Source organism: Emydura macquarii, unplaced genomic scaffold (genome assembly GCF_026122565.2).
Source record: "Emydura macquarii macquarii isolate MOO-44397 ecotype Brisbane River unplaced genomic scaffold, CSIRO-AGI_Emac_v2 contig_2422, whole genome shotgun sequence".
In the NCBI taxonomy this organism is placed as follows: domain Eukaryota; kingdom Metazoa; phylum Chordata; order Testudines; family Chelidae; genus Emydura; species Emydura macquarii.
In genome coordinates this window covers 15244811-15271379 of record NW_027132559.1, presented here as the reverse complement: position 1 = coordinate 15271379, position 26569 = coordinate 15244811, and the positions used below count along the sequence as shown (strand labels likewise).

The following is a 26569-nucleotide window of genomic DNA, read 5'->3' as shown; positions in this document are numbered from 1 at the left end:
TATTTTTCTAAGTCAATTTATTGTTTAAAATTTTAGCACACTTGGTCAATTAATTTTTGTACCACTCATGAAATACTGCAAGAAACATACTGCATTGTACAGTGTGCACCTCTAAATACTGTTTTTTCCATGGGCAATGTAAAAAATGACAAAACAAAAACAACCCCCCATCCCCAAACTATTTAAGGCAGTGACACAGGAATTAGATCAGTGTGAAGTGGTCATAAGGACACCCACTTCCTCTCAGGATACCTTTTTCCCTCATAGCAAAGCAACTTGAAACTTGAGCATTCAGCCAAAGGCATGTTAAATAGGTCAAAGAGAAATGTATGCTCTCTCTGCATGGATGCCAGTTTCTTAATTCCAATGCATAAGGCACTTAACTAGCATAGTAAATTCTCTCTTTAGAAGTGTGTGTGCTCTGCTGTAGCTTGCTATTTTTGAGATATTTGTACACATCCCCCTTTCTCCAACCCAAATGGAATGTTGTTAAATAAGAGTTTAAATAAATAGCAAAAAATAACTGGCAACATCTAACTACTACCTTGGTTCTAACTAATATCACTGAAATAAATACAAAATACATTATTGGCTTGTTGGGATACTTTAAGGAAACTTACTATATTTATAAAAATAAACCAGTGGAAGACATTCATTTCTTATTCCATTCCAGGTAGATTACACTATATTGCTACAGCTGAGAAGACCAGTAACATCTGTCACACCTTTGTAGTGTACTTCTTTTTGACAGCCTCAAGAAAATTAGTTGGCACTTTTTTTCTTGTGCTCTTCAAACATAGATTTGCATAGGAAAATAATGCCACATAACTGAAGTCACTGAGCTAAAATTAAACAAGCTTTATACTATTAAAGAGAGTCACATGAAATATATATAGCACATAAGAAGCAAATTCAAGGCAGATAAAGGGCTGGATTTCGATTTTAGAAAGTTTGTTATATGGCAAGTTTGTGTTTCATAATTGCAAAATAAGTTAATACAAGATAAGGGTTCGTACAAGGAAAGCCTCCATTACTGCATAAACCTTTTCAACTGCTGCAGAAAAAGGCTTAATTTCAATACCTAAAATAGTTAAAACATTTTGTCTCATCAATAGACAATCTTTTGAATAAAGAAAAATGGGAGTGTTTCTTCTTTTCCATTTGCAACTGTCAGCTCTGAACACTGAATCAAAACTGTTACAAAACTTGACACTTTGTAAATCACTTCTACCCTTGTGTCATGGAGAATTCTGCCAGGCTGCTCTACAGCTCATCATGTTTGTACGTGAACTCCCTTGCAGATATAAATCCATCACGGTCTTCATCTTCTTTATCAAATATGTCTTCAATCAAATCATGATGATGGCTGTCATTTACTGTTGCTCCATGTTTTTCAAATTCTTGCTTCAAATACGCTTTCACCTTTTGGGGAAGATAGATTAATAGTCTGCATCACGAGACAGGTACAGGAAAAGCTACCATATTTGTTATGGGCATACTAGATAATAATTATCCTCTTAGTGGCATGGGAAGTAGATAATAAACTTGTCTGATAGATTTTTAGCAGTCCAGGTCAGGGATGATAGCAAGGTCTTTTTGTTATCAGAAGCAATAAAATAGCAAAGGCACAAATCATCATAGCTTTAGGTATATGCCAGAAAAATGAGCCGTGAAAGTGTGTCCTTTAGTCTGTACGGTAAAGTGAATATAACTAAGAATGGAAATTTTTGGCTACCAGTTATTTAGAGAACAAAATTTGTCTAGCTTACAAATGTCAAACAACAGTATAAGATCCACCTAACCAAAATTTAAAAAAAACAAAAAACTATCAACTTATTGGGTTGAGTTTCCAGACCAAAATGTATTTGGGAAACTGTCCACTACTAGCATTTACTGCTGGAACAGAAATCACTATATTAAAGAATTATTCTAACACCAAAAAAAACTCACAACAAAAATCTTACCCATGAGACATCCATTTAAAGACTGCTTAAACTCCTGCTGGAACATACCACAAGGGGATAACAGGAACATTTAATTGTTTTGAGTGATACAATTCAGTCCTTGTTCAGTTTGACGTTTATCCAGTTTAAAGCCTGAGAGTTCTAAATTGTACAACCTTCCACCAGGGTAGGAAGATATTGTGCATTAGGTAATTACAGCTGACTTACCACACAATACCCAAGATTTGTTTAGGATTGAATTAACACCAAGCCAATGGGTCACATCTTCCAAACGTTGAAGTTTGTTTTATCCACATCAGTACACTGCTTTGTGGCATATGTTATGGTAAATCAACAGGCATTAATAGATTGATATTTTGCTAGGATGGCTAACAGTGGAATAGTGAACTGGATGAGTCTTTCAGCTCTAATTCCAGTCCTCAGCTGAAAACAAAAAAAGGAGTTTAGTGGTCTCACCTAGCCCCCTAATGGATATTTTTGCTCATCACAAAAGCTGCACTCGTATAGCTGGTATACACCAATATGATTCAACAGGAAGAAACCAAGTATGAAATACCAGGAGAGTTCCAGGGCAGGATTGTGGTACATCCCTAATCCTGCATGGCTAGAGTTTTTTATTTTCAGTTTAAAATAAAATAAACAACCACTACAATAGTTTTATGATCTGTGTTTAAAAAATAAGTGTTGAAATTTGCAGTTCTTTCCACCATTAAGTTCTATATTAAAAGCAGAGTCCCAATTAGAAAAGTGTCAAGCAAAGGATGAACAATGTTAAATGCTGCATCCTTTCAGGAAAGTAACATGATGAAGTGTCATCGGATATTGGTATTACAGCAGTAGGATTTGAAATCCAGGCTGTAGTACAAAAAACAGCAACTGACTGAAAGAAGGGTTTAAGTAATTTTCACTTCTAAAAAGTTCTAAATCAGACAAAGTAACAGAAAAATGCTAAGTGTGGTGCAAACCTAGGCCTCCATCCTGCACCTAGGCATGGGAGCACTCTCGATCAACTCAAGGCCCTTGCCTAGCACTAGTTAGAGCCATAGTCCATGAGACCATTTCTTGACAAGTATCAAATTTTACTTCAATCTTTTATGAAAAGGAAGTTCCCTTTTGTTTATTTTATTTCATTCTTTTAACTTTGTTGAGAAGTTAGTTAGCACACTCACCTCATCCTTGGATAGCTTCCAGTCATCATTAAGATCCATCTGTTGGAATGACTCATGTGATCTCGGTCCACTTCTAATTTCTAGAAGGTCAATGTTGAATATCAGTGTGCTCTCAGGTGGAATTTTTCCTACCAAAGATGTTAAATATTGAGACAAATTGAATGTTACATTCAGTACCTTAGAAAGTCCGTTAACATTTGGGCAGTCTTCTACTAGTGCAGTTTCATTAAAGCTGTTTAGGATTGCTGGTGACTGAATGAATAAGGATTATTGTATCTGTAGCAGAGTGCAGGTAGTGTATTTGACCAGTTAAAATTGTAAGTGGCCTCTGATCCTGCAGACAACAAAACACATATGTAACTTTACACATGCAAGCTGTCCCACTGAAGACAGGTATGCATTTAAGTCAATCCATAAACAGCAGCACAGGGTAGATCAGGCGATGCTTTTATAAAAGGTGGTCTCTGTGCAGTGCCCCAATCCTGATTAGGCTGGATGCTGATGGCACTAAGGGGCTGATATGGCAGCTCAGGATAGCCAGGGCTTGAGAAAGCCCTGGCCTTGTTCCCTATACCAGTAGCAGAGGTGAGAAGGGTGTCACAGGATTACTCTACACTGGGGTGATTCTCCCATTGCTGGCTCTGCTGGCTTTAGGACTGCACCACAGAATATCAACCTTTTAAATATGTTGGTTAATCTGATTGTATGCTTGGCATACGTACACTAGGTGAATTACTTCGTATTAGATGCTTGACTAGGCTGCAGGTTTTCTGGTAGTGACACAGAAAGCAGTCCACCTTTGGCTCAACATGCTTTGAATTTTTAAATTTACCACACATTGGCTTTAACAACATGTTATCTTTTAGCATTTAGGTCCAGTCAGTAAAAGAGCTACGTGCCTCAAACAATCATTTAAACTATCAGAAGCACATTTCCATCTTTGGCACACCACTTAATTTTGTGCCTGCTGTGCAAAGCCTACAGGAATAGAATACACATCCTTGCTTTTGCACACCAGGTGACAACCCCTTCCCTGCTCCTGACAATATCCTCAGAGCTCCGAGACAGTTTCTTCCCTGCCATCTCTTCTGCTACTTGCCTGATAGGGTGCTAATGATCTCTAGAAAGCTCAGCTACTAGTCTGAGTTAGCAAGTTAGCAACTAGTTCACAAAAGAGATGCTAACAGCCTTCTAGCATGTGCAAATGGCCACTGAGTCTTGGGAACACAATTGAAAGGGGACAGTGCTTGGGAGGTAATTCTTAGGGTTACAAGAAAAAGAGTGCAACTCGGTCTCCAGGTGAGAGAGCAAAGGCAGCGCCAAGGATAGAGGGACTGAGGACAGCATGTGTGTATTGAGGAAGGCAGCATGAAGAAAGCAAATGGACCAGTTATTCCACATACAGCTGTTTTCAAATAATACACTCAGCAGGTAAGCAGGCACACTCTTTACAAAGTTTTCTGGAGCAAACCATTTCTTACTGCAACTGGCAGGTTTGTTTAATTCTTCAGCAGGCCTTTTAACATAAAAAACAGAGTCGTGCTGTGTGTATTGGCAAGGCTTCTTTGGAAATCTGGCGGGGAGCTCTCCACTGCTTTGTATCTTAATTATTTACACTTGTGCTAAGTGTGTATGAAGTGGCACCAAATGGAAATGGTAGCATTTGACATCCTTTTTATGTAGTTATTTATACATATGCATGGTAGTAGAGAATTAGGTGCTATGGGTATCCTGCTGGCAAAAGACTGGCCAGGGTGTATTAATTTAAATTACATGCTAAAAGCTTGCTTTGTTTCTTGCATCATTTCTGGAAGCCAAAAAACAGTGCTTCTAGAAATCTATAGTTGAAAATATTATTGTAAGGGGAAGTGTGTTTAGTTACCTGCCATCCCTGGCTCCTCCAATTTTGCTAGAATACACACACAGAGTATATGGAGTCAAGTATTTCCCATTCCTAAATTAGTTTTTGGATTATAAGATGGTATAGTAGTAGAGTTAAATTTCCTCAGAGAACACTTACTCCTTCTGAGTTATAGGCACACATTGCCTTAGATCCACATGACATGTGCAACGTCCATTGATGCAAATATTTAGCACTATTAATTGTTCAAATAATAATTAAAAAAACACTTAACGTTGTACCCCAACAGGTGCCTATCTCCAGTTTTTATGCTCTTGTCCCAAAGAGACATTTGGAAGTGTTTACCATCTTGGAAAATGAAAAATCACTGCTAAAGCTAGATAAAGTGATGCAGAGCCACATAACGACCATCAATTCTGATAAATCAATACTACAGCGGAAAGACAAGTCTTTGCAGTGCAGTGCAGCACTGGTATGCTAGGAACTGGGCAATCACACCATCTTGTTGAAGTAGCTGCAGTAGCTAACTTCCATTCAGGGCAGGCTAATCAGGGGTTTGCAAACTTTTTTTGCTGGGACCCCCTCTGAAAATATTTCAGGCTGTGATGACCCCCCCATGCCATGCCACCCTTACCAACATGTGCAGTGGCTGACAGCTCATGACCCCCCCATAGTAACCTTGGGGGTCACAATCCCCAGTTTGAGAACCTCTGGGCTAAATGATGGAACAACTAAATGCCTCTTTGTTTAGCAATTGCTGAAACAATGGAAAACCACGACACAAATACTAAGATATGCAAGCCTGGGCAATGACTGGGATTTCCCAGTGGTCTAATAACACACACAGGGGCAGACAAGTGATGTGACTGCGGGTGTGTACACACCAGAGAAGCATACTGAGAAGGCAGCAAGGAAGGCCAATAGTCAGACAGAGAAGCACTTGTAGTATGACACTGAGAAAAAGGGACAGTTTTTTAGTTGAGTGCTGGCTTGGAACTGTGAACGAAGAAACTATCTCCTGCTGTTTGATTCCTGTTGTGTTCAGGAAAACAGGACTTGATGTTCATTCTTTGTAAATAAGCAGGATTACATCACAGAGATGTCTGACTCATCAATTTCTCTTCCTAATGAAAACAACTTGCAAGACTTCAAAAATCTGTTAACTACTTAGGCCAAAAGAGATAATGCAGTAGAGGCTTAGGAATGTGTTAAGCTTGAGGAGGATTTAAAACTATTTACCTTTCCCTTCTTTTCCATAAGCAAGGGATGGAGGAATAGTTAGCTGCCGCTTCTCTCCGATACACATATCCTTCAAACCTTTGTCCCAGCCTTTAATGGCTTCCTTTATGCCAAGCGTAAACCACATAGGTTGACCATTGTTATGTTTGTGGCTAGAAAAAAACATTTGAACAAAATAGTTAGCCCCTAACCTGCTTAGTATGTGCATGAAAATTAACCATTACACAAAGCTGAACAGGCTCACACTGCAGCATTACAGAACTAAAACCCTAAACAATAACTTTGCACCTCTTTATTGATAGCAGACCTACTTTTTGCATATCTAAAGCATGGTCTTTTTAAAAAGGAGAAATAAAGCTAAACAGTGCAGTGAAATTATAAACAAAACAAAAATACATCCTGCATATATTGGGACATGAAGATGTTTGTGCCTAGAGCCAGCACATTTTCTTTATGTCCTGTAAACAGCAAATCTAATAATTTGTTTCTCTGATCATTGATTTCCATTTAGTTACTAATCATTGTAGAAATGGAATCATACTGTTAAGAACACACAGTCATGGCTGTATTGATTACTTGGTAGATGATAAAGCCTGAGGTTTATTTCTGAACCTTGATGGCAGATTGTGAAAATCTATTATGTTTAAAACTGTTAACCGTGTTTGTCTTTTGAAATAACCACGTCAGGTAGAAACACACAGCAGCCATTATGAAGCAACAACACTACACAACAGATGTGTAAATTTAGTATAGGGGAAATAAATGAATAGAGGTAGAATTTTTAAGTTTTAATAGGTAGAATGTAACCCTGACCTTCCAAACTTGAAATTTGGCTAGTACACCAGGGCAATAACCACTGTACAGTAAATCCATAGAATTCCTAGGCACTATATTCAACACTCTTAAGCATGTGAGTAATCACACTCCTATTTAACAAAACATTTGGACAAAAATTAAGTCAATAAAGTTCCACTGAATCAATCCCACTGACTTCCCTGGGATTTAACATGGCTTAACTTTAAGCACATGTTCAAATGCTTACTTAGATCTGACGCGTGGACACTTGCACATTTCAAATAAAGAACATGCTTTTAAGTACTTTGCTGAAATGGGGCTTTTTACAAGACTCTACTTTAGGTATCATTCAGAAGTCACTGCCAACAGCTTGGTGCTCCTGTGTACTATGATGGAATATTAGTTTAGTATTATAATAGGAATAAAGTGCCTCCAAAACCACTTTATGGAGCATTTAGGTTTTCTAGGTTTCCCAGCCCAGTAATGACTAGGCCCAACCTTGTTTAGTTTAAGTCGTAGCACTGCAAAGTTGTGCAATTAGAATTTTTCATTAACTGGAACGGCTGGTTGGAAACATTGTGAAAATCTATCACCACTTTCATTGATCTTTTGGTTTTTGTTTTTATCTGATTTTTCTGACCAGCTGTATTTACTAGATATTGAAAGAAGATACTTAAAAAACACAAAAGTTAGCCAGCAATGGAAAATTTCTTAGAGAGAATGACAAACATTAATATAATTCCTTTACAAGAGACATAAAAGGTTTTCTTATAAGAGATAATTGGTCAGAATTTACTATTTGGTGAGAGATTTTAGTTAGGATTGATCTGTAAAAAAAGAACAAGCAGTCTGTAGTTTTACTTTTTTAGAAAGACATACATTTTCTTGGGGAGGAGAGTGGAAGAGTGATGTTTAGATAGGAGATATCAATGTTGCAATTGTCACTTTTCCTGTAGTGGAAAGTTATTTTTTAAAATGAAAGGTTCTGCAGAGTTTCCTAGAGACGGGCTCTGGATTGGCTCGATCTCCTCTGGAAGCTTGTTCTATAATCCGATGTCACTTTCTGCACATGAGAAGGCCCAAGGAGCTAACTCAAGACTATTTATGAGTATAAAGTTACTCCTGTGTATATTTGCAAGATGGAGGCCAATATCTGAATTGTAAATCATGTTGCCTAAAGTCCCAATCCTTCAAAGAGCTCCATGAGGGTCTATCTGCATGGAGCGACTTGGATGTTTGGAAGCTAAATAGAGTTTTACTTCTGGGTCTTCATTCCAATAAGGGGGTGAGAAGGAAGGTGGGAACACAGACCATCACATTCCTAAAACAAATTTAAAAAACAAGTACATTCCATCAGTTATATTGAAAGAGAAAGGGAATGAATTAGGGACACTTTTCTGTTAAAATGGGTCTATTGGGGTGTGGATATATAAATAGGATTTAGCAGTTTTATACATATATCCTAGTGCCTTGGAGCTTAGTCACTATCCACACAGCTAATCTCTTTTTGAAGATCACCAAAATTGCCAAGGAAAGCTTTAAACCAGCACCTGGTGTCTTACTTACAGGCACACATCTTACATGCTTGAGAGAGTTACTTACGTGGAGTGAAACATTGAACCATCTTTTTCCAAATAGCCTTCATAATGGACCAGCATCATATCTCCCCATTTGGTCTTCTTCTGACAGATGAATGGCTTCTGGAGCACCTCAATCTTCACTTCTGCTTCTGGGATAAGAGCCCCAGCCACACAAGTAACAACCACACTAAACAGGGGAGCCCAAAATGCAACCCTCATCCTTAAATCACAGCAAGGGCTATTTTCTCGCAGAGGAAAAAAAAAATCTGGATGACTGATACGTAAATGACAGTTGTATGCAGCAGGGAGCCTGGAGCAAAGACACCCCCACCTCTCCTTCTCCTGGGTCAATTACACTCCGTGCCTTGAGCAGCCACCTTATAGCGCCCCCACTATTGCCAGCACGAGGGGATTCAGTCTTTAGACACCGCTGTGGCCCGGGCGCTGATTTTTGCAGGGCACTTAAAGCAGGTTTCACTGTAACGGAAAGAGCCTGGGGGCTCCCCAGGGACTCCAGCCCCCTGCACGGGTGGGTGGGTGGTGCTGAGGGAAGAGGAGGGAGCCACATCCACCCTCAGTTCAGCTCTTCAGCTGCAGGACCCCAGCAGCAGACGTGGCAACCTCGCCCCCAACAAACCACGCTCAAAACTTCAGCTGGTGGCGGCCCCCTTCTCACACACACCATGATTGGTTCTCTTGGGGTGGAGGGACTGGCCAGCGAAGGCCGCCTCTCTATTGGGACGCGTGGACCTGTCTGTCTTCTCGGCCGCCCAACCCACAGCCAGCGCCGATCGGAGTCGGAGGAAGTGATTGGTGCAGGCTGCTTCGGGAAGAGAACGTTCGTACACAATCCGGCCTTGTGTGGAACCTTCGCACAATAGAACCGGCTCCTGTGCGCTTCCGAGCGGGGGGCGCCGTTGCAGTCCTCGCAGCATTCTTATTGGTTCCCGGAAGCCACCACGCTCTGGGCATTCCAGCGGCTCGCTTCCCGACTCCGCGTACGCTAGTCACGTGGCGGCGGCGGCGGCGGCTGCTATTCAGGAAGCGGCTTAGTAACACACCTCCTGCGCGCAGGCGGCTGAGCCTGTGTGAGGCGGCGGCGGCGCCTGGGCATGTGCGGAAGCCTTTGATTGTGCGCTAGAAGCGCCCTGCGGCGGAGGCGGGGAGGGTCTGCTCTGAAACGCCCCAGGATGGACCTGGGTATGGGTGGCTCTGTGGGGGGGCGCCGGGTGGGCTGAAGGCTTAAAAGGTGCTAGGGGAAGACGGGATCTCCCCTGGCCCGAGCAGAGCTGGATGGGGGGCGCCTCGCTACCATGGAGGGGGTGCTGTACAAGTGGACCAACTATCTGAGCGGTGAGTGCCTTCCCCTCTAACCTCCAGCCCTGCGAGCGGTGCCAGCCTGGGCGCGCTGGGGCGGGGGCGGTGCTCCCCCGGGACGCGACCCTGGAGGTGCGGGAATTGCTGCGGGGGTAAAGGAACGTGTTGGGTCCTGCTGACTTTTGGCCCCAAGTTTCCAAATCGTCCCCTCCGAAGGACGAGCCAGACTCGCCGCGCCCGCTGCATCGGAAAGCCGAACCCTAGCCCAGCCCAGAGCGCCTGTGTTGTAAAACCCTGGCTCTGGTTCGGGGATCCAGACATAATTTACCTCTTGGCCAGTGCAGGAACACGGCAAAACACATGCCTGATACCTGGGTCTTCGCACATCCGGCAGTGTTTTAGTCCCAGACTTCTAGATTTTATTGCATGTAGGGAGACACAATGTACCTACTCTACAATAATTATCTGGGCACTGGTACTTCCTGGCACTTGTACCTCCCTGTATTTCCAATGCAAAAATGCAGAACAAGTTTAGCTACTTTTACGGCTCCCGAAACCAATCCACTGGAACATAGGGTTGCTGACATAATTATATTTTAAAAATAAGAGATTGTTACTGCTGCCCTTCCACACCCCTCCTCCTTATGTTATTAATATCATCATCATTATTAATCATAATACACAGTTCTCACCTTCATTCGTCAGGTGTATTTTTTGCTGCTCCCAATCTTGTTGTACAGAGATGTAAAAAAATAAGGGACAATCCTTGTAATAAGGGATTGGTAACTCTGCATCTCATGAGAACCACCATACTGGGTCAGACCAATGGTCTCTAGCCCAGTATCCTGTCTTCTGGCAGTGGCCAATGCCAGGTGCTTCAGAAGGAATGAATAGAACAAGTAATCATCAAGTGATCCATCATATCGCTCATTCCCAGCTTCTGGCAAGCAGCAATCCCTGCCTATCACGGGGCTAATAGCCATTGGTGAACCTATCCTCCATGAATTCAGCTAGTTTTTTTTAACCCTGTTATAGTCTTGGCCTTCATAATATCCTGGGGCAAGGAGTTCCACAGGTTGACTGAAAATTGTGTGAAGAAATACTTTCTTTTGTTCGTTTTAAACCTGCTGCCTGTTCATTTCATTTGATGATCCCTAGGTCTTGTGTTATGAGAAGGAGTAAATAACACTTCCTTATTTACTTTCTCCACATCAGTCATAATTTTGTAGACCTCTATCGTATCCCCCCTTAGTCATCTCTTTTCCAAGCTGAAAAGTCCCAGTTTTATTAATTTCTCCTTATATAGAAGCTTTTCCATACCTCTAATCATTTTTGTTGCCCTTTTCCGTATCTTTTCTGTACCAATTCCTATTCTAATATTCAAGATGTGGGAGTACCAGGGATTTATAAAGAGACAATTTGATATTTTCTGTCTTATTATCTATCCCTTTCCTAATGATTCCCTACATTCTGTTAGCTTTTTGACTGCTGCTGCACACTGAGTGGATGTTTTCAGAGAATTATCCACAGGGATGCCAAGATCTCTTTCGTGAGTGTTAACAGCTAATTTAGACCCTATAATTTTATGTGTATAGTTGAGATTGTTTTCCAATGTGCATTACATTGCATTTATCAGCACTGAATTTCATCTGCCGTTTTGTTGCCAAGTCATCCAGTTTTGTGAGATCTCTTTGTAATTCTTCACAGTCTGCTTTGGACTTAGCTATCTTAAGTAGTTTTCTATCATCTGCAAATGTTAAGGAAGATAGGTCCCAAGACCCATCCCTGAGGAGCTCCACTAGTAACCCCCCTCCAGCCTGACAGTACACCTTTCAGTATGATCTGTTGTAGTCTCCCCTTTAACCAGTTCATTATCCATCTTTCAGTTCTTTATATTAATCCCCATTTCCTTCAATTTAACTAATAATTTCCCATGTGGAACTGCATGAAATGCCTTACTGAAATCCAGGTAGATTAGATCTACTGCATTTCCTTTGTCTAAAAAAAATTCAGTAATATTCTCAAAGAAGATCGGATTGGTCTGGTATGATCCATCTACCTTTTTTAAAAGCATGTTGTATTTTATCCCAATTACCGTTTACCTCTATGTCCTTAACTACTTTCTCTTTCAAAATTTATTCCAAGACCTGGCATACAATTGAGGTCAAACTAATAGGTCTGTAGCGTCCTGGATTGTTCCCCGCCCCCCACTTCCCCTTCTTAAAAATAGGCACTATATTAGCAATTCTCCAGTCATAGAATATGCCCCCGAATTTACAGATTCATTAAAAATCCTTGCTATTTGGCTTTCAGTTTCATGTGCTTGTTCCAATTTAGTCCCATTAAGTGGCTGAGTTTGGCTTCCACCTCGGATGTGGTAATTTCTACTTCCATATCCTCATTTCCATTAGCTGCCCTGCCGCTACCACTAAGCGCCTCATTATCCGTATTAAAAACTGAGGCAGAGTATTTGTTTAGGTGTGGCTTACAGAAGAGGTTACTGCTGTCAAAAATTGGTTAGCCCTTTAACAAACTGAAGTTCCAGGTGCTTAGCAAATGACTTCCATCAATTCAGTGGTTTGACTTTCTTTAAAGCTTGGCAGCAAAGGTGTACTGCTTAATATTTTTTGTTTTCGTTTTTGTATTTAATTTAAATGTTTTTAGTAGATTATAAGAAGTTTAGACCTCAACATAGGTTATCAATTTCAAATTTAATTTTGAATAGATTTCTTTTAAAAAATAAACCTGTATTTAATTTTAAGTTTTTAAAAATCAACTATTGTCCACCTTGATAGCCTTCTTTCCATGTGAGGATCTCAAAGCACTTTAAAGACATTAATGAATTTTATGCCCAGCAACATCCCTGTAAGAGAGCTTTGTAATATTATCCTCTCTTTACAGATGATAAAACACGGCACGTAAGTTACTTGCCCAAGGTGTCTTACCAGTTCTGTTTGATCTGGGAATTGAGTCAGAAGATTCTTAGTCCTATGCTTTATCTGATAAACATACTTCCACTAACTGAAAAATAATGACTCATTAATAATGGAAGGCATACTCCTTCTCTACATAGAGGACCAGCTGCCAACGGTGTTGATGTATTAATCTCACCATGTGCCAGTCGGGGCAAAGAGGGGGATGTTCTATAGGCAACAGTTGCCATCTGAGGATCCAGGAGCAATCCAAGCTTTAATAAACTTCCTAGAGTGCGAACTTGTGTGGCATTGCCAGAGATCCTCCTCCAAATGTCAGGGCTGGTATAATCTGTGCTAGCTCTTTTGTTGCCTTCTTCAGTATATCGATATTGCCTCAGTCTCATCTGAACTGAGACTTGCACAGCTGTCATCCAGCCGTGAATCTCATGCAGATATTGGTCCTGTGTTTAGCTGCACCATCAGGCAGAGGTGTTGGATATATATAACTGAGTGTCAACATATTGAATAAGTGATGCCGCTTATTTGGCGCAGGAGTGGCGACAGACACGGGCAGTGCACTGCCTGGGGAATCTTGGTGCATCAGAGTAACTTTCCTCAGAGACCTCAAAAAGGAAAGGAGTGGAGCCACTCCAGTAATGTAGGCAACCCTGCTCTGGGCTGCAAATGTGTCAAGAAAACTTAACAGCCAATGGAAGCAGCAGCAGCAGCTGACAAATCTAAAACACTCAGCATGAATTTAATTTCTTCTCCTGTTAGGAGGAGTTCACTGGCCAATATAGCCACTTCAGAATCTGTCCCGTATCCAGGCATAAAATGTGATTAACTGAGATCAAAGAAAGCAAAGGACTCCAGAAATTGTCAGTTGTTCTGCTATATCCCTCTAAATAACCTTTTTCACAACAGGGCAAAGAAATACAGGTCTATCGTTAGAAAGAATGTCTGCATCAAGAAAGAGCCTTATACTAGCTCCTCTAAAGGTCACTGGGACTCTTTCTCCCCCATTGCTTTAGGGAAACAATGGCAATCTAAACCACTAGCCGGTCAGTATTTCCCCACTGGCCATCATTGGCCTGGAAGGATATAGGTGCATCCCCTTCTTTTCCATTTATGAAATTAAAAAAAAATAATAATACTGATCTAGTTGATCTAACAGTTGATGTTTGTAAAGTGCTTTGAATACCAAGAAGTAAATAAATAAAGTATTACTTTCATAATCCAGTGGCTGAAAAATATCTTGGTGTCTCTTACCGTGGTATCATTAGAAACCCAACCAAATTAGCATCTCTTAATCAGAGCACGTTTTCCAGGTCATCATAGAAGTGTAGGATTGGAAGGGACCTCAATAGGTCATCTAGTCCAGTCGCCCGCACTCAAGGTAGGACTAAGTAATAACTAGACCATCCCGAACAGGTCTTTGTTTAACCTGCTCTTAAAAACCTCCAGTGATGCAGATTCCACAACTCCCTAGGCAATTTGCTCCAGTGCTTAACTACCCTGACAATTAGGAATTTTTTTCCTAATGTCTAACCTAAACCTCCCTTGCTCATTGCTTCTTGTCCTATCCTCAAAGGTTAAGGAGTACTATTTTTCACTCTTTCTTGTAACAACCTTTTATGTACTTGAAAACTATACTTGAAATCAGTTCCACTTCTCTGCATTCTCCAGTATTTAGTTATCCCAGCTGGATTTGCATTGTGTGTCTGTCATGATCTACATGTCTTTAAACTGTAAACTCTGTCTTAGCAGTCTGTAACCAAGACTTTTAGGATTCTTACTCATTACAACATTGAAATCTGAACTGTGTCCAAAGTTAAGCCCTATTATTGCCCTATTATTATTGAACGAGTCTGACCTTGTTTGATAGTGACATCCATACTTCCTGAGGAGTGAAAACAAAAGTAGACAAGTAGGCCTTCCAGCTTGTGGAAAAGTGAAGACAGTGCGGAATCCTTAGCAGATACAAACTTATTCATCTCTCTGATGGGTAATAAGATAAAAATGACCAGCTGCTAAAGGTACTAATTTTAAGTATACATAAGAGTACAAGATTGTAGGACATGATCCAATGCCCACTGAAGTCAACAGGAGTCTTTCTGTTGATTTCAGTGACTGTTGGATTGGGCCCTGGATAGACGTGTTTTCAATGCCTCTTTAGTTTTATCTGCTTGTTTTACAGACAGCATCAAAGTTTTACTGCCAGATCTCTGATCTGGTCTGCCTAGTGCCTCATCAATGAAAGTGCACCAGCTAACTTCTTATTCCAGAATCTTTATTATTGTCAATTTTAACAAACAGAAAGAACACAGCTTTAACTTTTCAGATACTAGGTTGAGCTTTTGGTGCTCTGGGAGTTGGAAAATCATCTTGCAAACATGATATGGAAGTCTGTGTGGAAAGAATTTCTTTAGAACACAAAGAGATCCATTTTATAGGATTAGTTTTGTGACCATAATCAAACCTAAAGCTCCTATAATGAAAGGTAATGCCCCTGTTGCAATATCAGCAATTTTTAGCCATCTAGTACTATTAGCTGGCTCTTCAGGATAATCTTCTGATGGCTTCCTGGCTCAGTATCGTTGGGTCCCAGTTCGCAAATATATCTTCTAGCAACATCCTTGCTATCTGACCTTTTAAAAAACTGGGGCCTTTTTAATATTTAAAATCTGACACAGGAAAATTACTATATGCTTTTAAAGTTTTGAGTTCTCATACATCAGTAATGATTTTGTTCTGAAAATGCATTCTTCATGCTTGCTTGTTCTACATAGTGAGAATTGTGAATCATTCTATGTTTGCTGATCTAGTAGAAAGATAAGTAAGATGTTTAGCAAAAGGCTAATTTGTTTTGCAGCGGGTCAGTTAATTTAAATACATTTAAAATACAAATACAGTTGCTTTAAAATACATTTTAAACAAGGTGTAGACGGTGCTCTTTGCCTCCTAGACTGTGTACAGTCCTTGACTGAGAGGCTGTAATTCAGTTGGGTTCTGGCAATACTAAGCCATAACAGCCTAGCTAAAGTTATTTATGAATAGCAGAAGCCCTAGTCTGAATTAGTCTTGTATTGACCGAGGAGTTGCATATTATTTAAGTAATTTGTTTCTACACTATCAAGGGTCTGAAGCAATTAACTGCTCTTCTGTGTTGAATAAACTCCACCTTACTGCATGCTGCCTAAAATCAGAAATGACTTGATATTTTTGTCTTCCACCTCACCCCCGCTTTTACTTAATAACCCAAATTGAGTGTGGTCTGTTCTTTTCCCCATATGTACCTGTTACAAAAAGGTATAGTGTTTTGGGTTTTTTTTCAAACCAAAGAAACAAGGTTGCCAGTAAATGGCAAGAGTTCTAAAAAGTCTCTCTCATAACATCTACGCGATTCATATACTCATTATCTAAAATACTGTAGAAATTTAAGTATGAAATCAAATTTCAGCTTAATTTTTTTTCTTCCATCTCAGTCTATTGGCTTGGTGTACCACAGGACTACTTGTAAATGGAATGGACCCAGGCATCTATCTGTTTTGCCTGTAGTTTTAGAATTCAGGGATCATTGTAAACTTTTTGGCATGCTGATTTGTGTTTGGCTACAAACAGTTTCTGACAGGCACTTTCACTGGAACTTCAGGGTTTTTCCTATAAAACACGGGCGTTTGAGCTGTCTTCGGTATGCTTGACCGAGAAAATTAGTCTGTGGCTTAATACTCAGCAAGGGATGATAATTTCTTCCACTAAATCTTCTCATCTTATTTTCGCCTGCATCTCACAAATCCAGCTGGGCTGCAGGAAAGGCTTGTAATTGTTGCCAAAGGCTGCTATGGTATGCACAGTCAAAATCTGTAAGGAAATGAGGTTAATTGAGCTTTAACCATCGTGAGTATCTCTTGTTTGGGCTTTACTTGTTAGATTCCCACAAGAAATCCACATAGTTGTCGAACTAAAGAAATGTGTGTTCACTGAGAAATGCAGTTTTGCTTTTCAGGCTGGCAGCCTCGATGGTTTCTTCTCTGTGGAGGTATCTTGTCATATTATGACTCTCGGGAAGATGCCTGGAAGGGTTGTAAGGGAAGCATCCAAATGGCCGTGTGTGAAATTCAAGGTAACTAAGGAACTTGAGAATCTGTTGCATAAAATTCTTCTAGTAAATTTCTTATTCCCTTATGGTCCTTAAAAGATCCTTTCTGTGATCTGACATGTCATCCAGGTATCATGACTTCTCTTCCGTACACTCCCATAGCACAACATGAATATTACCTGTATTAAACTTTAAAATAACTAAATAAAGAAAAAAGGATTCCAAGAACTATAACCATCTAGTATAATGGGCATGCCACATGGAGTCATAACACTTGAATTTCTTCCATGAGCCATAGTGTAGGGGGATATAGGTCCCGCTAAATCTTCCCTGGCATGGATCTGAGGCAAGAAAGTCCACTCTGACCGTGTAAATCATGAATAAACTTTCCCACTTCAGTCCTTTATCCGTTAGGAGTGAGCAGACTAGTAATGACCAAATTGAGGTATAAGTATAGGCAGGAAAATGGAAAGATGGACAGAGATGCAGACTTGTTGCAGGAAATTGCCTCCTCTGAAAAGGAGTCCCAGGTAGTACTGTGTAATCCACAAAACTGGCTTTCACAGCAGAGAGCTTTACTGACTGTCTCACACCTGTATATATCACATATGCATGTGTTCTCCCCTCTTCCATTTATTTTTCTCACTCCCTCCCCTGATTTTGCACTCCTTTTCCATTGTATTGTAGCTGTCAAGGGTCCAGCTGGACATAAGTGAGAGGTCAGTGTTGCTCTTGGGTGAGTGGGTGGAAGGCCTTTCTGTTTCATGGCCTGGAGCACTCCTTTGCCCAGAGGCTGACAAGTAAAACTACCTAGCCTGGGTTGCGTAGTGGCAAGTTGGAAAGTTGTGTTTTTTTTTTTGTCTGTTTGTTTGAAAACTAGTTCTCTGATAGTTATTTGACCTCAACTTTTCTCCCTACGTTTCCAGGAATCCCAGTATTTTTCTGTTGCGAAGTTTAGGATAGGTTGGCTACATCATACTGGAGGGGTTTGACTCAAACAGAAAGGAATCTGATTCAGTGACCTTAATCTGTGTTACTCCTAGTTCACCCTGCAGATAATACTCGGATGGATCTGATTATTCCTGGAGAACAGTGCTTCTATCTGAAAGCCAGAAACGCACCTGAGAGGCAAAAGTGGCTGGTTGCACTAGGAACTGCCAAGGCCTGCCTGACAGACAGTAGGACACAGAAGGAAAAAGGCAAGAATGTTCTCTCAGAGCTGTGTAGCTCTGGCATTTCTAGCCTTCCCTGAACAGTGCATTGTATACTTGTTCTTTATCTCCTCATTTTTTTCGAACAGTTTTGCACCTAGGAATGGTAAAATGTGTGCTAGGAATGTGCCAAAGTGTCCAAATCTGGGCAGCAGGCTTTCAGCACCTCTGAAAGTCAGGCCTAAGCAGAGATTTAGGACCTTGACTCTAACCATGTGGGTTTGGAGATTTTGATCTTGGTTTATTTTAAATTATGTAAAAAAAAACCAAACAAAAAAAAAACCTAATCCCATGGGCTACTATACCTTTCAGGGATCCTCTGACCGTTAAATAGGAAACACAGACTTTGCAAAGGAATGTCTTACACAAGAAAGCACATGAGATTTATAGATGTAGGGGGAAAACAACAATTCCCTCCCTCCACATCTTCTGGGTCTGAGATCTGCTCATGTTCAGGCTAAGTGGAGACTTCCTTGTTTCCCTGCAGCAAGTCCCTCTTGCTGTTGGCAGTGGTCTGCCACCTCCACACAGAAAGCTTTCTGCTCCTAAGAATAGTCTTGGTCATAAGTCCCAGTGTGCGACTTCATGCCCCAGCCATCTTGAGTTCTCCTGCCCAACACCTTTGTGGGTGGGAAAGCAGATAAGAGTCATTAGCAAGTCAATAGTCCTTGGCAGCCATCAGGGTGCCTCTTCCTGTGTTAAGGCTCCACAAGGTAAGACACATCCCCTTAATCTCCAGACTTGCTATGCATTGCATCAGGTTACGGGTACTCCGATACAGACTGGCTCTCAACACAAGACACCAACTAGAGTCAGACACAAAATGGAGGGTCTACTCCACAATGCAAGTTTGTAATAGGGAATTGTTAGCCAATGCATATAGGTCACACACCCACCTGCACATCTGCCTCCCCCCCATTAATAGCATTATGCTCATGGTGTTAATATGGTATGTATTCAATACAAGTGTTGGATAATCCATGCTAAATCATATTATGCTTATTTTTCCTCACTTGTAGTAAGTATCCCACAATACCTTGTAACAATACCACTCAGCATTCGGTATAGGGAAACTGTCAAAGGGAAGGTATGTAAATGTCCTACCCTGGTACAGATAAGGAGTGCCTTCTTGGCCTAGTTAGTTTGGAATGCTCTGTTCTGAAACAAGATATAAGAGGGATACACTCTGCTGCCAAAAAACCAAGGTAATTGGGGTCCAATATTTTCATATTAGTTTTGGGTGATGTACACAGTTCTTTTTTATTTGTAAACTGGGTTAGTATAAATAGAGGTAGGTTTGGGGGGGTATTTTGGAAGCACAACTTCTGCGTAAGGTGAACTGAACATGCTGCAAAGACCCACTTCCCGGAAGGATTGGTAATGTATTAAATGTATTTAATGTATTAAATTTGTGGATCATTAGTAATCTATTTGGGGTTTTTTAAACAAGCTTTCAGGCATTCAGGTCCCTTAATTATTAATAATGAGGTGGGTGTTAAGATGAGCTTTCTTTCTCAAACTCCATTTCCCACCCTTCTGTACTTTACAAACAAAAAGCTATGACCAGCGGACATTACTGTTATTTATACCTCAGATGATTTAGCAAACAAGCACACTATAGTGTGGGATTTAGTCCTTGAATAAAAAGGCTCATGAGGTCAGACATCTTGTATTTGAGACTTTCTATTTTTGTTCCTGGTTGTGTTGGCAAATATCAAAAGATGCATGCTTGTCAACTATCATAAAAATGAATGTATGGTCAACCTAGTTCTAAATTTTACATCTTCGAATTAATAGAGAATGTGTTGAAATGTTGTTCAACTGGGTTGGACTGGACTGAAATAGCACTAGCTATTTCCTCAACTTTCCAAAAACATTTACTGCAAAGACTGATGGGGTGTGTCCAACTCTCCTCTTGTTTCATTTTTAGAGTTCACTGAAAACACCGAAGCCTTGAAAACCAAAATGTCAGAGCTTAGACTGTATTGTGACCTCCTTGTTCAGCAAGTGAATAAAACTAAGGAAGCTAGCATTTCTGATGTATCAGAATCAGAGGTACAACTTTGTTTTCATACAGCCCTGTCCCACTGGGGGCTTAGCACTCTGAATTTGTCCTGTTGGATTGAACACCTCACAGGAGGAACCCATCATGACATAAAGAAGGATGTTCTTCTGTTTAATGTTGCACTGACTTTCCTGCTAAATGCATATAGGAGAAAAGTACCCAAGCGACAGACTTTGCTTTATAAAATGATACTATATTGCTATGTAATGTGGTGATTATAGCATCCATTGTGCTGGCCAGTACTGAGGTCATATACAGTAACTATAATCAGGATACTAATGCCTCATAAGCCGCTGGGAGCAAAGGTATGCAGTGCCAAGTTGTACAGTCGTCCTGTGGTGCCTCCCAGCAGAATTTTATTCACAAGTTTGTGGAGCTGGCAGATCGCTGCATGAAGGGGAGTTATTGTGGTGTCCAAGCCAGCCAAGTAGACACACTCGCTGAAGCCTTGATGATGGATTTAACAAACTATGTGATAGTGTTAATGTTCCTGTATCCAATTTGGTCTTGTAAAAAGGACCAGTAAGCAGTTGTTAGAATGGTTGTAACAAACATACATATAATATTTGTATTTTCCCACTTCATAATTCAGTGTTGTGAGGAAAATGAGTCAGTGCTTTTTTAATGTCCCTTTACCTTGCAATTGATTATTCATAACTGGAATGGTTTAGCCTAATAGCAATCTGCTGTCAATAACAAATTACATCTAGTACACAAGGGTCAGGAGGGATATAATCCTTTGCCCTGAGTACGTTATATAGACAACGTAGGGATTTGGTGGCAGCATAGGACTTAGTTTTACATATTGTTCAATTGCAGTCACCTTTCTTTGGGTCTAAGTACAATACATAAATAATCTTATCCTAGATCACTTGTATCCTTGAATTGTCAGCTTTTCATTTTCTTGTCATGGGGTCCTCTAGTCATGCCAATCTAATAGAATGTCAGGTCATGGACCAGTACTGAATTCACCAGAGCATGTGTTTAACATGTTTTAACTCTGAGCATATGGCATATAAACAGATGTTGCTGTTGAAATGCTGCATTTTGAGATTGGTGTAACTGGAGGCAGCTGACAACAGCAGGCATACCTTGAGAAGATGCAATCCCACCAGTGTTTGCTGTCATGGCTGTGATCAGAGTGCTTCTTATGTTTAGTTCTTTGACGATATTGAGCTTCTGATGATTAAGAAACATGACTGTAGGGATGATGGGTTTTGTAAACGTCAGTCTTCCCAAATTAGGCTTTGATGGCAAATAAAGTATTTTCCAATTATTTCACAGAATGGAATTGATATGGGAGCTCTGTTGAAATCGACATGTAACACCTTCCTGAAAACTCTTGAAGAATGTATGTTGTTTGCAAATATGGCCTTCTCTTCTGAGTTATTACATCATACCCCATCAGAATCTCCACACTTGGCTGTCCTCAAATCAAACAAGGTAACATTGTGCAATCTCTGCTGTCGGTCTCAACATTGAAAGCATACTGCCTTTTCTAGAAAGTAGCAGTTGTGGAAGAGGGGAATAGGGGGTTTTAGCCCAGGATGGAGATAGTAACCATCCACGGTGACATCCTGGTTTGTCCAATGCCTTGCAAGTGATGCAGAACTCTTTAAATGTACATTTTAGTCACCATACACATACTGTTAATAGCAGTTTAAACTCCTTGCCCAGTAATACTTGGGACCTGATCCAGCTGTGAATATCAATGTCCCAGAATATTACGACTGTGTGCTAGGCTGCAATGGAAGCCCAAAATGAATTTTAAAAATAATCCTACCACCATGTCTGCAATTGCAAGCTACACAGAAGTTGGAGAACTTTTCTCACTATCACTGTCTCAGATTCCCCAGGCATATCTTTGAAGTTGAAGCAGTTCTCCTGGCTAACAGATTAGGGTGAAGGGAGGAAGGGGGACACATCTCTTCTTTTGGTGTGTGTAGGTTTTTTTAATTTAAACATACCCAGGAGAAGGGTTTCATTTTCCTTTACCGTGCCTTTCACTGGCCTTTTGTTTAATGGAGGTGCTTACCTTTTCTCCAGCTCCCATACTTAGTTTGTTTTGTTTGTGGAGGTAGCAACGCACTGCCTGAGGATTAGTCTATCTTTTGATTTTTGCCAGCTAATCTTCAGAATAGATCTGTTTGCCTGAGAAGGGCCCAATTATTTTCATAGTTCAAATCCTATTGCATGTCTTCCTTGGCTGTTCATATGGGCTCCAATTCAGGGAAATATAAAACACAAGCTTAATTTTCTTATTGACGTCAGTTTGGGTTGTTAAACGTGGAAGTTTGAAGACAAAATGCTGCTTTTTTTTTTTTAATGATAAATTTTCCTGTTTTATAGGTAAATCCTCCCATCTCTTCCAGTAGCACTACAACAGAAAGGTATATTAAAACTCTGCTAAGAATGGCGTAATTTTTTTGGTTATGTCCGACTCTCCCATATTGTTACTTTATTTTTTAAACGTATTGATATTACAAATACCTGATAGCACAACAGAGTTTGTGCTTCTAAGCTACGTATCTTGAAATGACTAGAGGAAAAGGGGATTGTCTGTCACCTGGCTCACACTTTTCCCTCTTGGCTATTTCCCAGTGACTTCTTGTACCACTATCCTTATTGCAACCTTCTGCTGCTGGTGGCTAGCCAACCTTCTCATCCATACTTTACTGCTCTCATCCCCACTTCTGGTTTCTGCTCCCACGCATTGCCTATATGACAAGTGCTGCAGCAGAAAGTAGAGGTGACAGGAGCCAATGAATTAAGGAATAAATGAATGAGCTGTCCATTGCAGCAATGACTGATAATACCACCAATGACAGTACAATCTGCCACTGGAACATCTCTTTAAAATCTGGTCTGTTCCAAACACCTTCGCTCTGTACTGCTGATGTGCCCCCTTTCAGCCTCCAATGCAAAGCTAATACTTTCCCCAGGTCTCTGATGTAGCTTTTAAGCCAAGTATTTAAAAAACAAGAACTGTAAAAACATGTTCTGTTCACTGAAAAGGGTAATCTTTCTTCCTGACTTTCTTAATTTTATTAAAAGTAGACTAATTCCAATAAACATATAATTCCTTTTTAGCATACATTTTTGATTTATTGTAATTGCATGAACAGTTCCTTAAAGGCAACCTACTTCTGTCTGAAAACTTTTTTACATATTATTGTTACAAGTAATACCTTAAATTATTATAACCTGTGATTGGGGGAATTCTTTGTGCATTTGATGACACTTTGTGTATAGTTTGTTTTCCCATTTGTATGGCCATTTTCACCTGTTATGTATGTTTGGGCCATTGACTCAGAAAACAGCAGAGAAAAAGATATTCGGGGAAAAACATAGGAAAATATGACTAAAACCATGGGAGCAGGACTGTTTCAGACACAATACTGCCCCTTACTTTTTTAAAAATCAACTGCGGGCTATATCCCTCTCTTAATAATGTATGTGCAGTAGAACCTCAGAGTTATGAACATCAAAGTTACAAACTGACCAGTCAACCACACACCTCATTGGGAACTGGAAGTACACCGTCAGGCAGCAGCAGAGACCAAAAAACCCCCAAACCAAACACAGTACTGTGTTAAACGTAAACTACTAAAAAAATAAAGGGGCAGCAGCATTTTTCTTCTGCATAGTATAGTTTCAAAGATGTACTAAGTCAATGTTCAGTTGTAAACTTTTGAAAGAACAACCGTAACATTTTGTTCAGAGTTATGAACAACCTCCATTCCCAACGTGTTTGTAACTGAGATTCTACTGTACTTTTTTTTTCTCTCTCAAATATTCCATGCTCTTGGCTTAGGGTTGTTTCAGTAAATATACACAGTGGAAAAACATATTTTGGAGCCGTGTGGTTCCTTCTAAGACAAATATTTTGTTAGACAAATATTTTGCTCACAGAAATCTAGAACAGGCTACAGTTTTGGATTCAAGTCCCTCTTTCACGCCATTGTGTACAGTTTCACAGGAAAAGACATGCCAAGCAAAGTATTACATTGCCCTTTGGTTTAGATTTTATTTTCTTCCCCTCCTCCAGGCAGATGGAATTGAACAGTTTTGAAAATGGCTCCATAAAGGCAGAAACTAATCATTGTGAGCAAACCCTGATAAACCATCTGATATCTTCACATCTGAAAACTAATGAGGGGAACTGTGATGTTTCAGCTGAAGTCCATGTAGAAGAGAATTTGACAGGTAAATGTAGCACAAAATATCCAGGATTGTTGTTTAGTACTTTTGAACACAGTCTTATAAGAGTGTGGGATATCTTGCATCCCAAGAGAGATGGAGTTGGTCGGGATTTATTACAAGTTTACTGTAGTTTTACTTTGATCTCTGTCAATTTCCCAGGGGTTAAATCTTCCCAACAGAATTCACACCCTTGTTGGTGACCTGGGTTGAGAGATCAAGAGCTGAAGAGGTGTAGTGACTAAACTGCTCTCTCACGCTAGAGAACGTTCTTCTGAGTCACAATTGACAGAAATTGGCAGTGCTGTCTGGCAAACGCCTGCACTTCACGTGCTCTGTGGGCTTCGTTCCTCAAGGCTCTCCATCAGCACCTTTTTTCAAATACTAAGGGCCGTATTGTCAGAAGTGCATATGTGAGCTGTGTGTGCCTGTTTCCGAAAGGCTGGCCTTCAGCTCACTCAGACTTGCAGTAGCATATCTTAAAAACCCAACACAGCACCAACAAAACCCAAAGACAAACAAAACCCTCAAACGCCTCCCTCCGAAATTAAGAGGTTCTTTGTGTTAGGAAGATTCTTCCACTTTTCAGACAACATTGTATTAAAATACCCGTTACCCTAGCTGGCATCTAGCCTAGATAAGCAAAGTTAAAACATTTTGTTTATATTTTGATTTTGCATTCTTCCAACAATTGTGTGAAACTTATGCTAAAGTGGTTATATAAAAACAGTTCAATATATGATGGAATCCAGCCCTTAGACGCTATGTTGAAGTGTTTGAGGGTTTTTTTTGTTTTGTTGAATGGACTAGATCAGTCTCAAATCACTTGTATTTCCCTTACTGTACATAATGCAGGAACAGGCACTAGCAACCAGATCTAGCAGAATTTGTGCACAAATGCAAGCAGTATCAAGGCTCCTGTCAGCTTACCAAATTATGCTCTGCCTGTCACAAGTATTTAGCTCTCCCACTGGCTTTCCAGAACTTCATTTGCTCTTGTTTTTCCCTCTTCAGTTTAGTTTGGTCTCGTATAAACAGAAGAAATAGTTGAAAAATCAGAAATACAGTAACTGGAAAGGAAAACAACTGAGGGTTGATGTGCCTTGTCTGACTAGAGGCAACCTCCCATGGTCTTCGCACCTGCTCTAAAACCAAGTCCCCCTCCCTTTTTACCTGGATTTGTTTTTTGTTTACCTAGAAATTCACAGTAATAAGACATATTCAGCTCAAACCTTTTCCCCAGTCCTGGCTGAACTTAAGGTTCCTACTGCAGAACTGCTCAGCCCACATCCTAGATCCTTTCTCCATTAAGCCACTCCTATAGCCCTTTCTATCTGGGTAAGATAACAAGATACGTGAGAGTCAGCAGACCCCCATTTAACCTTTTCCAGCAGGTTCAATACGACTGACAGTAGACTATTTTAGGAAAACACTCATCCTTTGACACATTTTTAGTCTTAGTTGCATTTTTTTTCCCTTCAAGGGACAAAGGAAAAAGAAGACTAAAGTAAAAATGTGATGACATTTCACAAAGTGACATCTTTTTCATGGAACCTTACTGGTGCTCTTCCAATTTGAGTAGCCAGAGCGGCCAATATTGTATAGTTCTGCTAATGGCTGTAGAAAAGAGTGTATGCAGAGATCAATAGAGCCATTCGTTCTGAATACCTTAGAAGACACCATTAAATTAATAAGGTAGATAACAAGAGAAAACTAATCAAAGAATCTCATTCAAATTAGATAACTGGTATCATTCAGCATCTGAGGTTTCCATTCTCTTTTAACTGTATAAGGTAGTGAAGTTAAAGAAGATGGAGATAGCAAGATGCTGCCCATAGAGGGCGATAGTGCTAACGAATCCCTGCAGCCGGTAATGGATTCTATAAGTGGACCCGCTCTGTCACATTGGGAAGAAGGAAAAGAAGAGGATTTACCTACCTTTTTCAGTGTCATGAGCAACAGGTAGTGTAGATCCTGCATGCGGTAGATGAACACTTGCTGGTATATTGAAACTATATGGTTAAAACCTTTAATCAACTGAGTATTTGGTCCATGCTAGGGTGGATTCACTTTACAAAATTATCTGTTAGAATTTATTTAATTGTACTGTTTAGTGACACTATAATATGTTTTGTAGTCCTAGGAGTTGGAACA

At 40.2% G+C, this 26569-nt stretch overlaps 2 protein-coding genes across 4 annotated transcripts in view; one reads left to right on the top strand and one right to left on the bottom strand.

Moving 5' to 3' along the window:
- Positions 1-9542, bottom strand: FKBP14 (FKBP prolyl isomerase 14). The gene is made up of 4 exons (XM_067561978.1): positions 8631-9542; positions 6234-6385; positions 3134-3261; positions 1-1422 (listed from the first exon to the last, which is right to left on the bottom strand). The coding sequence occupies exons 1-4, from the start codon at positions 8825-8827 to the stop codon at positions 1264-1266; spliced, it is 636 nt and encodes a 211-aa protein (XP_067418079.1). The 5' UTR covers positions 8828-9542; the 3' UTR covers positions 1-1263.
- Positions 9543-9852: 310 nt separating this feature from the next.
- Positions 9853-26569, top strand: part of PLEKHA8 (pleckstrin homology domain containing A8) — a 33967-nt gene continuing 17250 nt past the window's right edge. For 2 of the 3 annotated variants that reach the window (XM_067561974.1, XM_067561977.1), the window contains exons 1-8: positions 9896-9961; positions 16847-16963; positions 17983-18138; positions 20081-20205; positions 21500-21658; positions 22565-22605; positions 24264-24421; positions 26209-26377. In XM_067561974.1, coding sequence (XP_067418075.1) covers positions 9922-9961; positions 16847-16963; positions 17983-18138; positions 20081-20205; positions 21500-21658; positions 22565-22605; positions 24264-24421; positions 26209-26377 — 965 coding nt within the window. In that variant the 5' untranslated portion in view covers positions 9896-9921. Of the gene's footprint in view, positions 9962-16833; positions 16964-17982; positions 18139-20080; positions 20206-21499; positions 21659-22564; positions 22606-24263; positions 24422-26208; positions 26378-26569 lie in introns of all 3 variants that reach the window. The other variant, XM_067561975.1, reaches the window with a different exon arrangement.